The sequence below is a fragment of the Ascaphus truei genome, chromosome 4 (assembly GCF_040206685.1).
Source record: "Ascaphus truei isolate aAscTru1 chromosome 4, aAscTru1.hap1, whole genome shotgun sequence".
NCBI lineage: Eukaryota > Metazoa > Chordata > Amphibia > Anura > Ascaphidae > Ascaphus > Ascaphus truei.
In genome coordinates this window covers 408,798,774-408,815,449 of record NC_134486.1, presented here as the reverse complement: position 1 = coordinate 408,815,449, position 16,676 = coordinate 408,798,774, and the positions used below count along the sequence as shown (strand labels likewise).

The following is a 16,676-nucleotide window of genomic DNA, read 5'->3' as shown; positions in this document are numbered from 1 at the left end:
ATAGAGAAAGGGCCTTGGTATCATTGCTTCATGTTACTGCATGGAAAGAGTAGGACTTTGCAGACCTTACACTGGGGGCCCGATCCACAAAGGTCCATTATCTCAGAGCTCATAACATACAGTTATCAGAGCCAGTAACAAATGTTATGTTCCCGGATTATAAGCAAAAACAGCCTCTCTCCCCTTCCCCCTTCTCAGCAAAACCCATATTTCAGTGTTTGGAGGGAGAAAACGCCACCTTTAGGTTATATCTCTGCGGTAACTAGACTGCAGTATCTGGGGATCGGTGCTGTTACCGGAACATATCTCTGTTACATATCATTAGTGCTAACGTGCATTATACTGTTGTTAACACAAGGCCAGTTAAGACATAAAACAACAATTTTGGCCAAAAATGTCATACTAAAAGACCATTTTATTTAATAGATATTTATACATATATATTTAGGCACTGTACCGTGTATGAGTTTCACTGGATGTGCTAAAACTGAGCTTTGTCTGTGTTTTATGTTCTGTCTCTGGTTTTAAAAAGACATAAAACAGCACTTAAAACTGCGTTAATAGCTGTGAATGTATCTGTTAGCACTTAACCCTGCGTTAGTCAGCTTTGAAGGTATCCCCTTAGCCCTTAATGATGTGTTAGCTTAAATGAACGCCTCATTAAGTTAATAACGGAGCTCTGTGTCTTGGCGAAGTAATGTATGGTGAAAACGTATCATTCTATCCATCACCTGATCCCGATCCATTTCTCATCCTGAAGTCTCCTGGATATTGCAATCTGCCTCTCCTCCTTCATCTCCAGCACTTTGCTCAGCCCATATATACACAACCATTAATGCACAATGGGATATGGAAAGGACAAAGCTATTCAATCATGAAACTGTTTAGCATCACCTGCTATCCTGCTCTTTTTCTGTCTACATAAGTTTTAAATTCACATTAAAAAGTCACTTCAGATTTCATTATTGCAAATATTACAAAGGGAACATAATATATTTGGTCAATTATAGTTCTATGTTTATGTATGGACCTGAAAAATAGCAATAATAGGATCTGCAACCTACCCTGATCATAGAATGCTAAATTGGACATAGTTGATAAATCAATACATTTACATTCTGTAGTCATTGTGATTTTTAGACTATACAGACCAGTGGTCTCAGAGTAGAGAGCCTTCTCCCACACGTTTCACGCCATAGTGGCGCTTTCCCAGAAAGTGCCAATACCGTGTGAAACACGTGGGAGGAGGCTCTCCACTCTGAGTCTGCTATATTTTTATATGTCTCAATAAAGCCTTTGCACTTTTGTTTTCACCTGGGTTCCAGTGGTCATTCAATTTTGGATTGCTTACCATCGCTGATTCTCCGGATCCTTTGCTTCATTCTCTGTTACTACTCCTATCCTGGAATCACGCGATGGGGAGGGGGAGGGGGCGGGGAGGAGGTTTCTACATCACCGCACCCAAGCGGTCTGGCGTCTACATGGCCAGCAATCAACACTACCTGGATATGGGTCTAGAGGTAAGACTACTTTATTTGTTCCTCCAAGAACTTGGATCGCAGATGACTGTTTCCCCCGCTCCATACTTAATCTACAAGACTATTTGCAAGCGCGCTCCAGAGCGCAGGACAGTGTACTCTCTTCACATTATAAAGTGAGACTTCAGTGGTAATAAGTAGGACTAAAATGTAAGTCTAATCCATGCAAGGTTTGAATTGTTTTCCACACGCAGACATGTCTGCTTCTGACAAATAACAGTATTTTGTATTTATATAACACCTTTTTTCTTACTTCCTAGGTGCTGTATAGCCATTTCTCATATCTCTGCCTCTCTTATTTTGTATGGCAGGTAGGGAAAAATTAACATTAAAAGGTGAGAAATAAAGTCATGCTCAGTAAGTGGCTGATGCTGGAACGTTACTCACAAGCTTGCCTTTAACATTACTGCATTGTGTTCCCAGCACGCCCAGGTCTGTTCAGTAAAGTGTGACACCCATTAACAATCAACTATTCACATGAAAGGCCATTAACGATTAACACTGTAATGGCTGTTACACTTTAGTGAATAAACCTTTGGTTACAGTAAGAGCCTACAGTATATCATTCGGTATTGTATTATTTTTTTTTGGTCAACAGCCATAAACGAGAAATAATTAACTCCAAAGAAGTATACTTTATTCTTCACTAGAGCATCTATGGGAAGATACTGTGTACTGTACTGTAGTCAGGCCCATATTTTCAGTCTTTCGCCCTAAGGGGACAATTCAACCTACCAGAGAAAATACTGGGAAGAATATCCCCACACACAGTAAATAAAAAAATGTAGCTGAACTTTTGGATTTGTGGGTTTCTTGCTGGTAATTTATCCATTTGCAGTTCGCTCAGCAACATGCAAAGCCTGACACAGGTGCACCCAGCACCTCACAGCCACTTAGGGCCTCATGCAGAGAGCAGCGTTATCGGGGGAAGCGCCATTTTTTGGCAAAATCTGACTTTAGAAAGGCAGGTAATGGCGAGTTTTGAAACAAGCGCCAATTTTTTTTTTATTTGAAAATTTCGCCGCACGGCTGGCGAGAACCTACATCTCGCCAGCTTTAAAAATTTCCAAATTCAGAAACGCGCGAACGCCATCTAGCGGTTGTTCGCGCCAATAACATGGCTATAGGGAGAAAAAAAAAGTGCGATTTTTTTTTTCCCCTTTCAGCAGCGCGCATCTCCTCATTTACAATTCTCCACATGCAGTAATGGTGTAAATAGCGGATTTCACCCATTTCTGCATATGGAGAATAAAACTCTCCATTAAACCAACTTTTTATTCCCCTCGCCAATTTTAAAAAGCGCTGCTCTCTGCATGAGGCCCTTAATGTGACTCGGGAGTTACAGTCTGAGTGGCTACGATGTCCCACAACCCAACTTAAACAAAAAACTCAAAATATGCATTTTATAGCATCTGTAATCCTAGGACTAAATAATGTATCAAATTAGTAACGTTGTAAAGATTTTGTGATTTGTATTGTGTGTTTTGGGTATTGTTACAACATAGTAAAATGATCCCCAATTGTATAGGCTTGTATAGAGTATCTTCACTTCAATATTATTTGATCTGTCACTATTTACCTACTTATTAAAGAACAGAATCAAAATAAGTCATCCCTGAAGCCCTACATAATTAGACAATCTCTGATCACTGGGGTGAGGTTAATGTGAATGTAAGTATGCAGGAACATGCGTCACGTGTAAGCGACTTAATGCGCCATGTGCCGGATCCGCAAAGTTCTGTTAAGTCCGGACTCATCATGTCACATTAGCAAAACCTGAACACATTGGTCCTATCCCCGCAACCCCACCGTCACATAACACTTGGGACTCTACTCTCTCTCTACCTTTAGCTATGACCTAAGCACTTTGTTTAATACCTGTGTTATCGGAGCTCTGTGGCGCGGTCTCGTTACAGGGAACACCTCTTCTTCCTATAATTACCACTAACGTCCATTATAGCTAATGCCAGGGCTCATTATGGCTGAAAGCAGCACTTAACCCTACGTTTAACCCCGAGCTTTAAAGATATCCTATATCCTTTTTACGAGGCGTTAACTGCAGTTATTAAGTCAATAACAGAGGTTTTTTTGGGGAGCTGGGCACATCTGCGTTACCCGACATCCCACTATATTGAAGAGGATAATATGGCCCATATTCACTAAGGGGTGCAAAGCTTTAGCCCGCCTTAACTCCCATTCGCCCGAAGCGTGCTAAATCTTAGCACCCCTTAGTGAACATGAGCCCATGAATGTTATTTCACAAGCAAGACCTTTGAAACGTGCCTTAATCCTAAATTCACCATTTATTCCAACGAGCAGCCGGTGCAAATTTCATTTGTGATATTTAAAAAAAGAATATGTTTGTAATTGTACTGTCATGTTATTACTGTATACTGTCTGTGCATATGTACCAAATACAAAAGGAAGATGTACACAGGTATGGCGTGGGTATATCGTGTCTCCAATTTAGGAAACACATTGTTTATCAAAATGGTTTATAATACAAAAATAAATTAACACTGTATTTCTCTCAGTGATTATCAGCAGAATATTTACCATTAAACATCTTAGACCGGGAGTTATCAAAGCGTCACGCCCAAATCGCCAATATCTGCTACTGACTTTAATGGCAGGTATCGCCGATTCAACCGCAATAGTGCTGATCGTGCTTTTATGAGTCCCAGCCTCTGTGTGATATTGTAACCACACGTTTGCACATATACTATATAACAGGGGAACGCACACATTCCCTCATTAAACCGCTTCTCATTCTTATCATTTATATCTCATCCTCTGTATTCCAATATGAAATACCTAGAGCTTGTTTTGCTTCAAGAGAGGTTGTATGGTAAATACTGTATTTGGGCTATTACCACCATCTGGAAAATACACACTGCAGATTTTGTCTTGAAAAGTGTATGCAGCTGGTAGATTTGTGCAAACATTTTGCCCGCTTATTCAAACATTGCCAATTTCACCTTAATTTGTGCGGTGAAAAAGGTGGCTTCAATCCAAAACTTCACAATAGGTCAATGGGCACTGCATGTTCGATGAATTTCTATTAGTTTTGCTTAAAAATAAATTAATGTGACAGAGCTGCTATTTCGCCACTTAAAAAATGATAAATAATGAATTTTTGAACAATTTGGAGTGTTTTGCTTACGGCAATTAAAAATCCCACTTGTGTGCACATTGATGTTCCAGACAAGTCTGCAACCCTGCTTTTCCCCATTATCTCTTGGCATACAGTGCTTCCACTGCAGCCAGGGATTCTGGGAAATGACATGCAAATGAGCACACTGTCACCTTTTGTTGAGCGTTTTGCTAGAACTTTTGTCGGCAAAACTGAGCAAAATGTTCTATGTTTTTTTTTTCAAACTTCTTTCGATGGAAACCTCGGCGAAGCGAATCTCACACATCTCTAATAGCTGGTACCTTAACTCAGCGCAGGAAATTAATATTAATTAATGTACCTGCAGAATGAAGTACACCGTGTGTACACACACACCACAGACGCCTGGACAGTGTGTAAAATGTCTGCACACTGACATTTATGTGTAGCGAACCTTTTTTTTGATTAAAACGATTAGTCAATATACAGTAGGTTTGCTTCTAACTCTCTGATTTCAGTAGGCTGCGAAAAATGCTCAGCGTCTTTGAATAGTTTTGTATTATACAGAACTTCTCCGTTTCATCAGTCCCCTAAAGACGGAGAGAGTATGCAGCTCTGTAGAAACGGAGCTGATGGCCGAATGCTGAGTGTTGCAAATGCACCCATTAGAGTTCATGCCCATGAACCTGTTAGGTGAGGAATGGCTCTGCTCTATACATGTGTCCGAGCTGGAAAGGTCCCGAGGTATTATCATAGGGATGGAGTACTGTAGCTTTTCCCGGCTCTTGTACCACAAGCAAGAGCACATGGACTGGAAATGAAGGACCTCAGCATAGACATTTCGAAAGCCACCATTAGTGGAGCTCGTGTCAGTGGTGTAAATGCTAGGGCGCCCGTTTCGGGACAGCAACGCTCGATGTTCAGCGTCCCTTTTTTCATCCTCGGCATTCATGGTCATGAAACGTAAAACCACCAAGTTGAGGAAAGCTCCGATGACGGTCAGACCGGTCAATATGTACACGAAGCTGAAGGCAACATACTGAGGCTTATTCTGCAGAGCCTCGTCCTTCTGGAGGGCAACGTAATCTCCAAACCCTATAGTGGTAAGTGTAATGAAGCAGTAGTAGTAGGCATGGAAAAAGCTCCAGTCCTCATAGACCGAGAAAGCAGCGGCCCCAATACACAGGGTGCTTATGCAGGAAAAGAAGCCAATGGTGACCATGTTAGTCATAGACACTTCTGCTCGTTTCATGCCAAGGCACTTCTTGATACGGTGGAGGAGATACTTAACCAAGGTGTTGATCCTCTCGCCCAGGCTCTGAAACATGACCAAAGTGAGCGGGATTCCCAGTAGTGCATAAACCATGCAGAAGACTTTGCCTCTGTCTGTGCTTGGAGCAGCGTGGCCATAACCTAAGAAACAAATACAAACGACATGTTATCTCGGGTATCACTTGGCAAGCCAACCAGTTTTTTACTTAAATCAAGAATTAAGGCAGGGGTGGGTGACTCCAGGCCATTAACAGGTCAGGTTTTCAGGATATCCCTGCTTCAGCACAGGTGGCTCAATTAGTGACTCAGTCAAAGACTGGGCCACCGATTGAGCCACATGTGCTGAATCAAGGACTGAGTGAGCCACCATACTATACATTAGGACAAGAGTGGCAACTCCCGCCCTCAATGGCCACCAACAGATCAGGTTTTAAGGATATCCCTGCTTCAGCACAGGTAGCTCAATCAATCAGTCAAAGACTCCACCACCTGTGCTGAAGCAGGGATATCCTGAAAACCTAACCTGTTGATGGCCATTGAGGACGGGAGTTGTCCACCCCTTATCTAAGGAGTCATGTACCATAGAAATATTAAAAACTGGAGCAAACGCCAAAACTCCCGTGCGCATATTTGCTGGCGTTTGTGCAGCACAATTTTCTAAAATGGGTAAAATGATAAGTGTAAATAAGCGCTCGTGTATTCAATGTTATACAAACAAAAGAACAAAACCTGTGATACAGTCTTTGATGAAGGTAGTCCTTGAGCTGCCTTAGGGGTTGATCTGGGACCTTCCAACCAGATTTGGAAGATGTGTGTAGAATAACCTCTTATGGCGCTGAGGAAAAATGGATGGAACAAAGTCTTGTGCAGAAATGTCTTCTTGTATGGATACCTCAGAGAGGGAGACAAGAGATATACAAGAAACACCACAATAGTGTATTACCCTTTAGACAATATAAGACATGGTATTAAAGTATAAAGAGCATTTTATGGTTAAAACAATTGTGTCTACAATTGGTGTAAAACATATACTGGGTTAATAAACAGTAGATGAACTTCTGTTGAATAAATGGAAATGGAGGCTTCCAAGCGCTTGTGCTAAATGAAGCCGTGCTGCTCCGCCAATGGTAAAACTGAAATCCTACTCACCGTCCTTGAGTAGGACATGTGCAGTGGTACGGGGTCTTTTGCCAGGGGTTGCCGCCTGCTGTGGGGTGCCGGACGTCTGTTCGTTAGGTGCGGGGAGATTTCCTGGTATGCTCGTGGTCTCAATACCAGCCGAGTGAATTGCAAGCGTCTCCTCCGCTGACGTCACCGCCTGGTTGGTACAGCTACGGTGTCCCTGGATGACCACAAACCTCCCTACGCGTTTCGAAACTCCTATTCATGGGTTTCTTCGTCAGGTTTATTAACCCAGTATATGTTTTACACCAATTGTAGACACAATTGTTTTAACCATTAAATGCTCTTTATACTTTAATACCATGTCTTATATTGTCTAAAGGGTAATACACTATTGTGGTGTTTCTTGTATATCTCTTGTCTCCCTCTCTGAGGTATCCATACAAGAAGAAATTTCTGCACAAGACTTTGTTCCATCCATTTTTCCTCAGCGCCATAAGAGGTTATTCAACACACAATTTTCTAAAATGTTTCCTCGCACATTTTTTTGTGCTCTTCGCCCCTCCGTGCCAGGAACGTTTTAATTGTTCATTTGATAAACGTGATAAACAATTAGCAAGAAATAAATGGGAGGGCCCCTTAAACCCCAACGTTCCTCCATGACCCAAATTTACCCACGCCAAAGGGGTTCAATCGGGGGGCAAAATAAATCCCCCAGATGTGTCCGAGAAAAAGTAACATTGATTTCAGAATAATTTGCCGTTGCATTACTTTTGCCTTAATACATATGCTATCAAACGTATTCATTCCTCCACTGATTGGTTTTGCGTATGTTTTTCAGAAGAGACGATATCAGAGGTCACGTCACACAGAATAATATTACTCAGTAGAGGATTTAGGCCGTAATACATCTTGGAATAAAACAATTAGCCTAATTAAAAAACGAGCATTTGATTTACCACTTATAAATCACACTGATTGATACATTTCTCGTATTCCACTAGTGGAACCTGGTCATTTTCTCCTTTATTATTTTTGTCGGGGTTTATCAATTCTAGATTTAAAATCATTGACCTGGACAAAAGTTATTTTACTGCCTCAACCCATTAATATCACAGTACCTCCAATACCGTAATAACTGTCCATTAATTTCCAGCCAGACTGAAGTCTCCTCCACCAGAAAAGGAATCAAGAACGGGTGAAGTTAAATCAATACCTCTATTATTCTGCAGCTTATCAAAACATTGCAAGACCTATATGGTTTCTTTAGAATTTGTGTGCCAGGCCTATACCCCACAACCTGTGCTATACAGGACAACACCTCTGACAGCGAGCTGGATCAGCTGCTGTGTAGCTCCACTGGATCTGCTACTTGGTAGCTCTACTGGATCTGCTGCCAGGTAGCTCCCCGCCTCAGCATGCCATTGACCTCTGCTGTAGCCACATGGACACAAACCCTGGTCTCCTATATAAACTGTCAACTTCCACTTCCTGGTTGATGATACTGTATGTATTTGTCTAATTTATTATAATTAAGATAAGCGTGTCAGGAGAATATTCTTCATTGGACAGTACATCTAAGAGTCCTATTCAATATACTCCGAAGAGTAGTCTTTGGCCATGGAAAAGGTGGCTGGAGCAGGAGAGTACACGGATCGGATATGCAAATGAGCATGTAAATAAGGAGCGTTTGCAAAGTTTCCCCGTTCACATGCGAGTTAATGAATGCAGAAGAGCTGCAGTAGGGACATCACAGGCACCTAGTTCCTGAGGGACGAACCGGCTGATTTGGCGATTTACTGTATATGAAGGAAAAGTGATCGCTCTGCCCTGGGGGGGGGGGGGGGGTGGGGGACATATATCTTTTACACACACATAAATGTCACAGTTCATTGGTCGTGAAGGCAGATATTCCAGGGGAAGAGCGTCAATCTGTTTTGTAATGCTGCGTTACCGAAGTGCTGTATATTAAGGAGGGCCCTCCATAGGACAGGGACATATAGTATATTTCTGAGTTCAAGAGCGACTCACTGTTGTCCAATCACTTACAGTATTTATGGCTTATACGCAATGTTAAGGCTGTTCATTTTGTAGGATATAGTAGAGCAGCGGTGGCAAACTCCAGTCCTCAAGGGCCAGGATTTAAGGATATCCCTGCTGCAGCGCAGGTGGCTCAATCAGTGGCTCGGTCAAAGACCTGCTTTGCTGCAGCAGGGATATCCTGAGAACCTGAGCTGTTGGTGGCCCGTGAGGACTGGAGTTGGCTACCCCAGTAGAGGGCCCATATCAAGATGATGCACAAGTTGTGGGCTTTTTCCTCCGAGACTCCTCCATTTGACGCTGATCCCGTGGACAGAGACGTGGACGGAGACGTGGACGGAGACGTGGCCGACTTTAGGTTTTTGCAGAATCCAATGACTCAAGAAATAAAGAGGAAAAACTGCATCATTTACTGAATCAAAATATGTCCAATCTAGAGAGCAACGTTCCCCCCTCGCAGCCCTTCCACCCTCTCAGGAGATTTCTCCCTGAAACAACAAGGACACGTCGTGTTCCGGACCCCAGGACATGCTGCCAACGCAGATTGGAGGGAATTGACACTGTGTTAACTCCTTCTTGGCCAGAGGGGGCAAAAACACGTTCATGTGCCATGCCCCGGGAGAGGTGGGTTTAATGTAGTGTCACAGTATGCATTTCTGGCCTATATCCCAGTATACGTGTTAGAGTGAATGCACGTTTAAACTCAGTGCGCCGGAAAACATGGCACCGTTTAATTAGGGAGGGAGATGAGAAATATATTTTCTGCCCGTATATTATATATGTCAAAATGTAAAGTAATTGATGTGGACATGCGACTGCATAACACTTTAGGAGATTAAGATAAACAATAATAATACAAATATCCTGTATGCAAAGCGAGCAACTTACAGTAAGTGGTAACAAATACTGAATTTTAGATCTATTGATACAACAAATAGAAATTCCACTTACAGTATAAGCGCAGTCACATGTCTTACACAGGTCTGCGACCCTGCCCTTCCACATTATCTCCTAGCACAGGTCTGCGACCCTGCCCTTCCACATTATCTCCTAGCACGGGTCTGCAACCCTGCCCTTCCACATTATCCCCAAGCACAGGTCTGCAACCCTGCCCTTCCACATTATCTCCTAGCACAGGTCTGCAACCCTGCCCTTCCACATTATCTCCTAGCACAGGTCTGCAACCCTGCCCTTCCACATTATCTCCTAGCACAGGTCTGCGACCCTGCCCTTCCACATTATCTCCTAGCACAGGTCTGCAACCCTGCCCTTCCACATTATCTCCGAGCATAGGTCTGCAACCCTGCCCTTCCACATTATCTCCGAGCACAGGTCTGCGACCCTGCCCTTCCACATTATCTCCTAGCACAGGTCTGCAACCCTGCCCTTCCACATTATCTCCTAGCACAGGTCTGCGACCCTGCCCTTCCACATTATCTCCTAGCACAGGTCTGCAACCCTGCCCTTCCACATTATCTCCGAGCACAGGTCTGCAACCCTGCCCTTCCACATTATCTCCCAACACAGGTCTGCGACCCTGCCCTTCCACATTATCTCCGAGCACAGGTCTGCGACCCTGCCCTTCCACATTATCTCCTAGCACAGGTCTGCAACCCTGCCCTTCCACATTATCTCCTAGCACAGGTCTGCAACCCTGCCCTTCCACATTATCTCCGAGCACAGGTCTGCAACCCTGCCCTTCCACATTATCTCCTAGCACAGGTCTGCAACCCTGCCCTTCCACATTATCTCCTAGCACAGGTCTGCAACCCTTCCCTTCCACATTATCTCCTAGCACAGGTCTGCGACCCTGCCCTTCCACATTATCTCCTAGCACAGGTCTGCAACCCTGCCCTTCCACATTATCTCCTAGCACAGGTCTGCGACCCTGCCCTTCCACATTATCTCCTAGCACAGGTCTGCAACCCTGCCCTTCCACATTATCTCCTAGCACAGGTCTGCGACCCTGCCCTTCCACATTATCTCCTAGCACAGGTCTGCAACCCTGCCCTTCCACATTATCTCCGAGCACAGGTCTGCAACCCTGCCCTTCCACATTATCTCCTAGCACAGGTCTGCAACCCTGCCCTTCCACATTATCTCCTAGCACAGGTCTGCAACCCTGCCCTTCCACATTATCTCCTAGCACAGGTCTGCGACCCTGCCCTTCCACATTATCTCCTAGCACAGGTCTGCAACCCTGCCCTTCCACATTATCTCCTAGCACAGGTCTGCAACCCTGCCCTTCCACATTATCTCCGAGCACAGGTCTGCAACCCTGCCCTTCCACATTATCTCCTAGCACAGGTCTGCGACCCTGCCCTTCCACATTATCTCCTAGCACAGGTCTGCAACCCTGCCCTTCCACATTATCTCCTAGCACAGGTCTGCAACCCTGCCCTTCCACATTATCTCCTAGCACAGGTCTGCAATCCTGCCCTTCCACATTATCTCCGAGCACAGGTCTGCAACCCTGCCCTTCCACATTATCTCCTAGCACAGGTCTGCGACCCTGCCCTTCCACATTATCTCCTAGCACAGGTCTGCGACCCTGCCCTTCCACATTATCTCCTAGCACAGGTCTGCAACCCTGCCCTTCCACATTATCTCCTAGCACAGGTCTGCAACCCTGCCCTTCCACATTATCTCCTAGCACAGGTCTGCAACCCTGCCCTTCCACATTATCTCCTAGCACAGGTCTGCAACCCTGCCCTTCCACATTATCCCCAAGCACAGGTCTGCGACCCTGCCCTTCCACATTATCTCCGAGCACAGGTCTGCGACCCTGCCCTTCCACATTATCTCCTAGCACAGGTCTGCAACCCTGCCCTTCCACATTATCTCCTAGCACAGGTCTGCGACCCTGCCCTTCCACATTATCTCCTAGCACAGGTCTGCAACCCTGCCCTTCCACATTATCTCCTAGCACAGGTCTGCGACCCTGCCCTTCCACATTATCTCCTAGCACAGGTCTGCAACCCTGCCCTTCCACATTATCTCCTAGCACAGGTCTGCAACCCTGCCCTTCCACATTATCTCCTAGCACAGGTCTGCAACCCTGCCCTTCCACATTATCTCCTAGCACAGGTCTGCAACCCTTCCCTTCCACATTATCTCCTAGCACAGGTCTGCAACCCTTCCCTTCCACATTATCTCCTAGCACAGGTCTGCAACCCTGCCCTTCCACATTATCTCCTAGCACAGGTCTGCGACCCTGCCCTTCCACATTATCTCCGAGCACAGGTCTGCAACCCTGCCCTTCCACATTATCTCCTAGCACAGGTCTGCGACCCTGCCCTTCCACAATATCTCCTAGCACAGGTCTGCGACCCTGCCCTTCCACATTATCTCCTAGCACAGGTCTGCAACCCTGCCCTTCCACATTATCTCCGAGCACAGGTCTGCAACCCTGCCCTTCCACATTATCTCCTAGCACAGGGGTGCGCAAAGTGGGGGGGCGCGCCCCACTGAGGGGGTGGGAGAATTTCCGTGTGGGGGAGTGGGGGGGGACCGCGCGAGGCCTCTGCAGCTTCTCCTACCTGATATTCAGTGACGTGTCGCCATGGTAACCGGGCGTCAAATTACGCTGCGGGGACATGTGACATCACCATGGCAATATGAAGTCACATGACCCCGCTACAACATTTGACGCCGGAGCCTTCCAGGAGAGGGAGTGCAAGCCGGGAGGTGAGAACGCGGGACGCAGGGGGGGACGCAGGGTCAAAACTTTGCGCACACCTGTCCTAGCATACAGTGCTTCCACTGCAGCTAGGAATTCTGGGTAATGACATATGAATGAGCACACAGTGTCACTTTTTGCTTCTTGCCCATTTTAATATGGAACTCTATAAGCTTTTGACAGCCGTATTACACAGCTTTCCAACACAGCCTGGGTTAAAGAAGTGCAGAGCCAGCACACCTACTCAGAGACAGCTCATTGGAACTTTCACCACAAAACTAATGCACTTGCTGAATAATGTTAAACTGATATTGAAGCTATAATTGCTCAAGAGCCTGTGAGGAACCCAAACACTAAGGGGGTTTATACTATATCCACAGACCGGGCCGTTATCAGCTGAAATTCCCCATTAACGGCCCTGCAGTCTCTTCGGCGGATATAGGATAAGGATATAGGATAGGGATATATGATATGGATATAGGCTAAGGATATAGGATAAGGATATAGGATAAGGATAAGGATATAGGATAAGGATATAGGATAAGGATATAGGATAAGGATATAGGATAAGGATATGGATATAGGATATAGGATAAGTATATAGGATCGGATAAGGATATAGGATAAGGATATAGGATAGGATATAGGATAGGGATATAGGATTGGGATATAGGATAAGAATATAGGATAAGGATATAGGATAGGATAAGGATATAGGATAGGGATATAGGATAGGGATATAGGATAGGGATATAGGATAGGGATATAGGATAAAGGATAAGGATATAGGATAGGATTAGGATATAGGATATAGGATAGGATAAGGATATAGGATAAGGATATAGGATTGGGATATAGGATAAGGATACAGGATTGGGGTATAGAATAAGGATATAGGATAGGGATATAGGATAAGGATACAGGATTGGGATATAGGATAAGGATATAAGATAGGATAAGGATATAGGATAAGGATATAGGATACGGATATAGGATAGGGATATAGTATAAGGATATAGGATAAGGATATAGGATAGGGATATAGTATAAGGATATAGGATAAGGATATAAGGATAGGATAAGGATATAGGTAAGGATATAGGATTGGGATATAGGATAAGGATACATGATTGGGGTATAGGATTGGGATATAGGATAAGAATATAGGATATGGATATACTTAGGATAAGGATATAGGATAAGGATATAGGATAAGGATATACGATAGGATAAGGATATAGGATACGGATATAGGATTGGGATATAGGATAAGGATATAGGATTTGGATATAGGATAAGGATACAGGATTGGGGTATAGGATAAGGATATAGGATAGGGATATAGGATAAGGATATAGGATAAGGATATAGGATAAGGATATAGGATATGGATATAGGATATAGGATAAGTATATAGGATCGGATAAGGATATAGGATAAGGATATAGGATAGGGATATAGGATAGGGATATAGGATAAGGATATAGGATAAGGATATAGGATAGGATAAGGATATAGGATAAGGATATAGGATAGGATAAGGATATAGGATAAGGATATAGGATTGGGATATAGGATAAGGATACAGGATTGGGGTATAGGATAAGGATATAGGATAGGGATATAGGATAAGGATACAGGATTGGGATATAGGATAAGTATATAGGATAGGATAAGGATATAGGATAAGGATATAGGATACGGATATAGGATAGGGATATAGTATAAGGATATAGGATAAGGATATAGGATAAGGATATAGGATAAGGATATAGGATAGGATAAGGATATAGGATAAGGATATAGGATTGGTTTATAGGATAAGGATACAGGATTGGGGTATAGGATAAGGATATAGGATTGGGATATAGGATAAGAATATAGGATATGGATATACTTAGGATAATGATATAGGATAAGGATATAGGATAGGATAAGGATATAGGATAGGGATATAGGATAGGATAAGGATATAGGATAGGGATATAGGATAGGGATATATGATAGGGATATAGGATAGGGATATATGATAGGGATATAGGATAGGGATATAGGATAAGGATATAGGATAAGGATATAGGATAGGATAAGGATATAGGATAGGGATATAGGATAGGATAAGGATATAGGATAGGGATATAGGATAGGGATATATGATAGGGATATAGGATAGGGATATATGATAGGGATATAAGATAGGGATATAGGATAAGGATATAGGATAAGGATATAGGATAGGATATAGGATACGGATATAGGATTGGGATATAGGATAAGGATATAGGATTGGGATATAGGATAAGGATACAGGATTGGGGTATAGGATAAAGATATAGGATAGGATAAGGATATAGGATAAGGATATAGGATTGGGATATAGGATAAGGATATAGGATTGGGATATATGATAGGGATATAGGATAGGGATATAGGATAAGGATATAGGATAAGGATACAGGATTGGGATATAGGATAGGGATATAGGATAGGGATATAGGATAAGGATACAGGATTGGGATATAGGATAGGGATATAGGATAGGGATATAGGATAAGGATATAGGATAGGGATTAAGGATATAGGATAAGGATATAGGATAGGATAAGGATATAGGATAAGGATATAGGATTGGGATATAGGATAAGGATATAGGATAGGGATATAGGATAAGGATACAGGATTGGGATATAGGATAAAAATATAGGATAGGATAAGGATATAGGATAAGGATATAGGATACGGATATAGGATAGGGATATAGTTTAAGGATATAGGATAAGGATATAGGATAGGGATATAGTATAAGGATATAGGATAAGGATATAGGATAGGATAAGGATATAGGATAAGGATATAGGATTGGGATATAGGATAAGGATACGGGATTGGGGTATAGGATAAGGATATAGGATTGGGATATAGGATAAGAATATAGGATATGGATATACTTAGGATAAGGATATAGGATAGGATAAGGATATAGGATAGGGATATAGGATAGGATAAGGATATAGGATAAGGATATAGGATAAGGATATAGGATAAGGATATAGGATAGGATAAGGATATAGGATAAGGATATAGGATTGGGATATAGGATAAGGATACAGGATTGGGGTATAGGATAAGGATATAGGATAGGGATTAAGGATATAGGATAAGCCCCTAATACTACTTTTGCCTGTTTTGAACGGTGGCTTCCAGCTATGTAATTTGTGTGTTTGCATGTCAGACACTTTACATTTACAGTGTTGCATAATTTGTCTATAAGGCGAGACAGCTGTTACATATCTGGCAACTTTACAATATATTTAAAACCAGAGACAGAACATGAAACACAGACAGAGCTCAGTGCACATCCAGTGAAACCTATACACGATACAGTGCCTAAATAGATATGTATTGATATCTATTAAATAAAATGGTCTTTTAGTTTAACATTTTGGCCAAAGTGTTGTAAGCCCCTGAGCCAATATGAGCTTGCAGGTGTCCTGTATGTTTTACAACTTTACAATATAACAAAAGACAGGGGAGCCCAATGCTACATCCATTTGACAAAACATATATAGTAATAAGTATAACGTTAAATACTTCAATAATAATATTTTCTTGGTTATTTGGTTGTTTCCCCTCATACATAGGTAAAAGGAAAGGTTCACAGTGAATTGTTTGGACTAGAAAATTTGGTTATACCATGGTGTTGGTACGTAGGCTTATAACGTTTTGGCCAAAGGGTTTAACTAAATAACCAAGAAAATATTATTATTGAAGTACAGGCATACCCCGGTTTAAGGACACTCACTTTAAGTACACTTGCGAGTAAGTACATATCGCCCCAATAGGCAAACGGTAGCTCGCGCATGCGCCTGTCAGCACGTCCTGAACAGCAATACCGGCTCCCTACCTGTACCGA

The 16,676-nt window shown here is 42.9% G+C and overlaps 1 protein-coding gene across 1 annotated transcript in view; it reads right to left on the bottom strand.

Moving 5' to 3' along the window:
• Window positions 1-3,361: 3,361 nt before the first annotated feature.
• The window catches only part of KCNK3 (potassium two pore domain channel subfamily K member 3), a 195,794-nt gene continuing 182,479 nt past the window's right edge, over window positions 3,362-16,676 (bottom strand). The window contains exon 2 of the mRNA XM_075598733.1: window positions 3,362-6,063. Coding sequence (XP_075454848.1) covers window positions 5,210-6,063 — 854 coding nt within the window. The 3' untranslated portion in view covers window positions 3,362-5,209. The remainder of the gene's footprint in view (window positions 6,064-16,676) is intronic.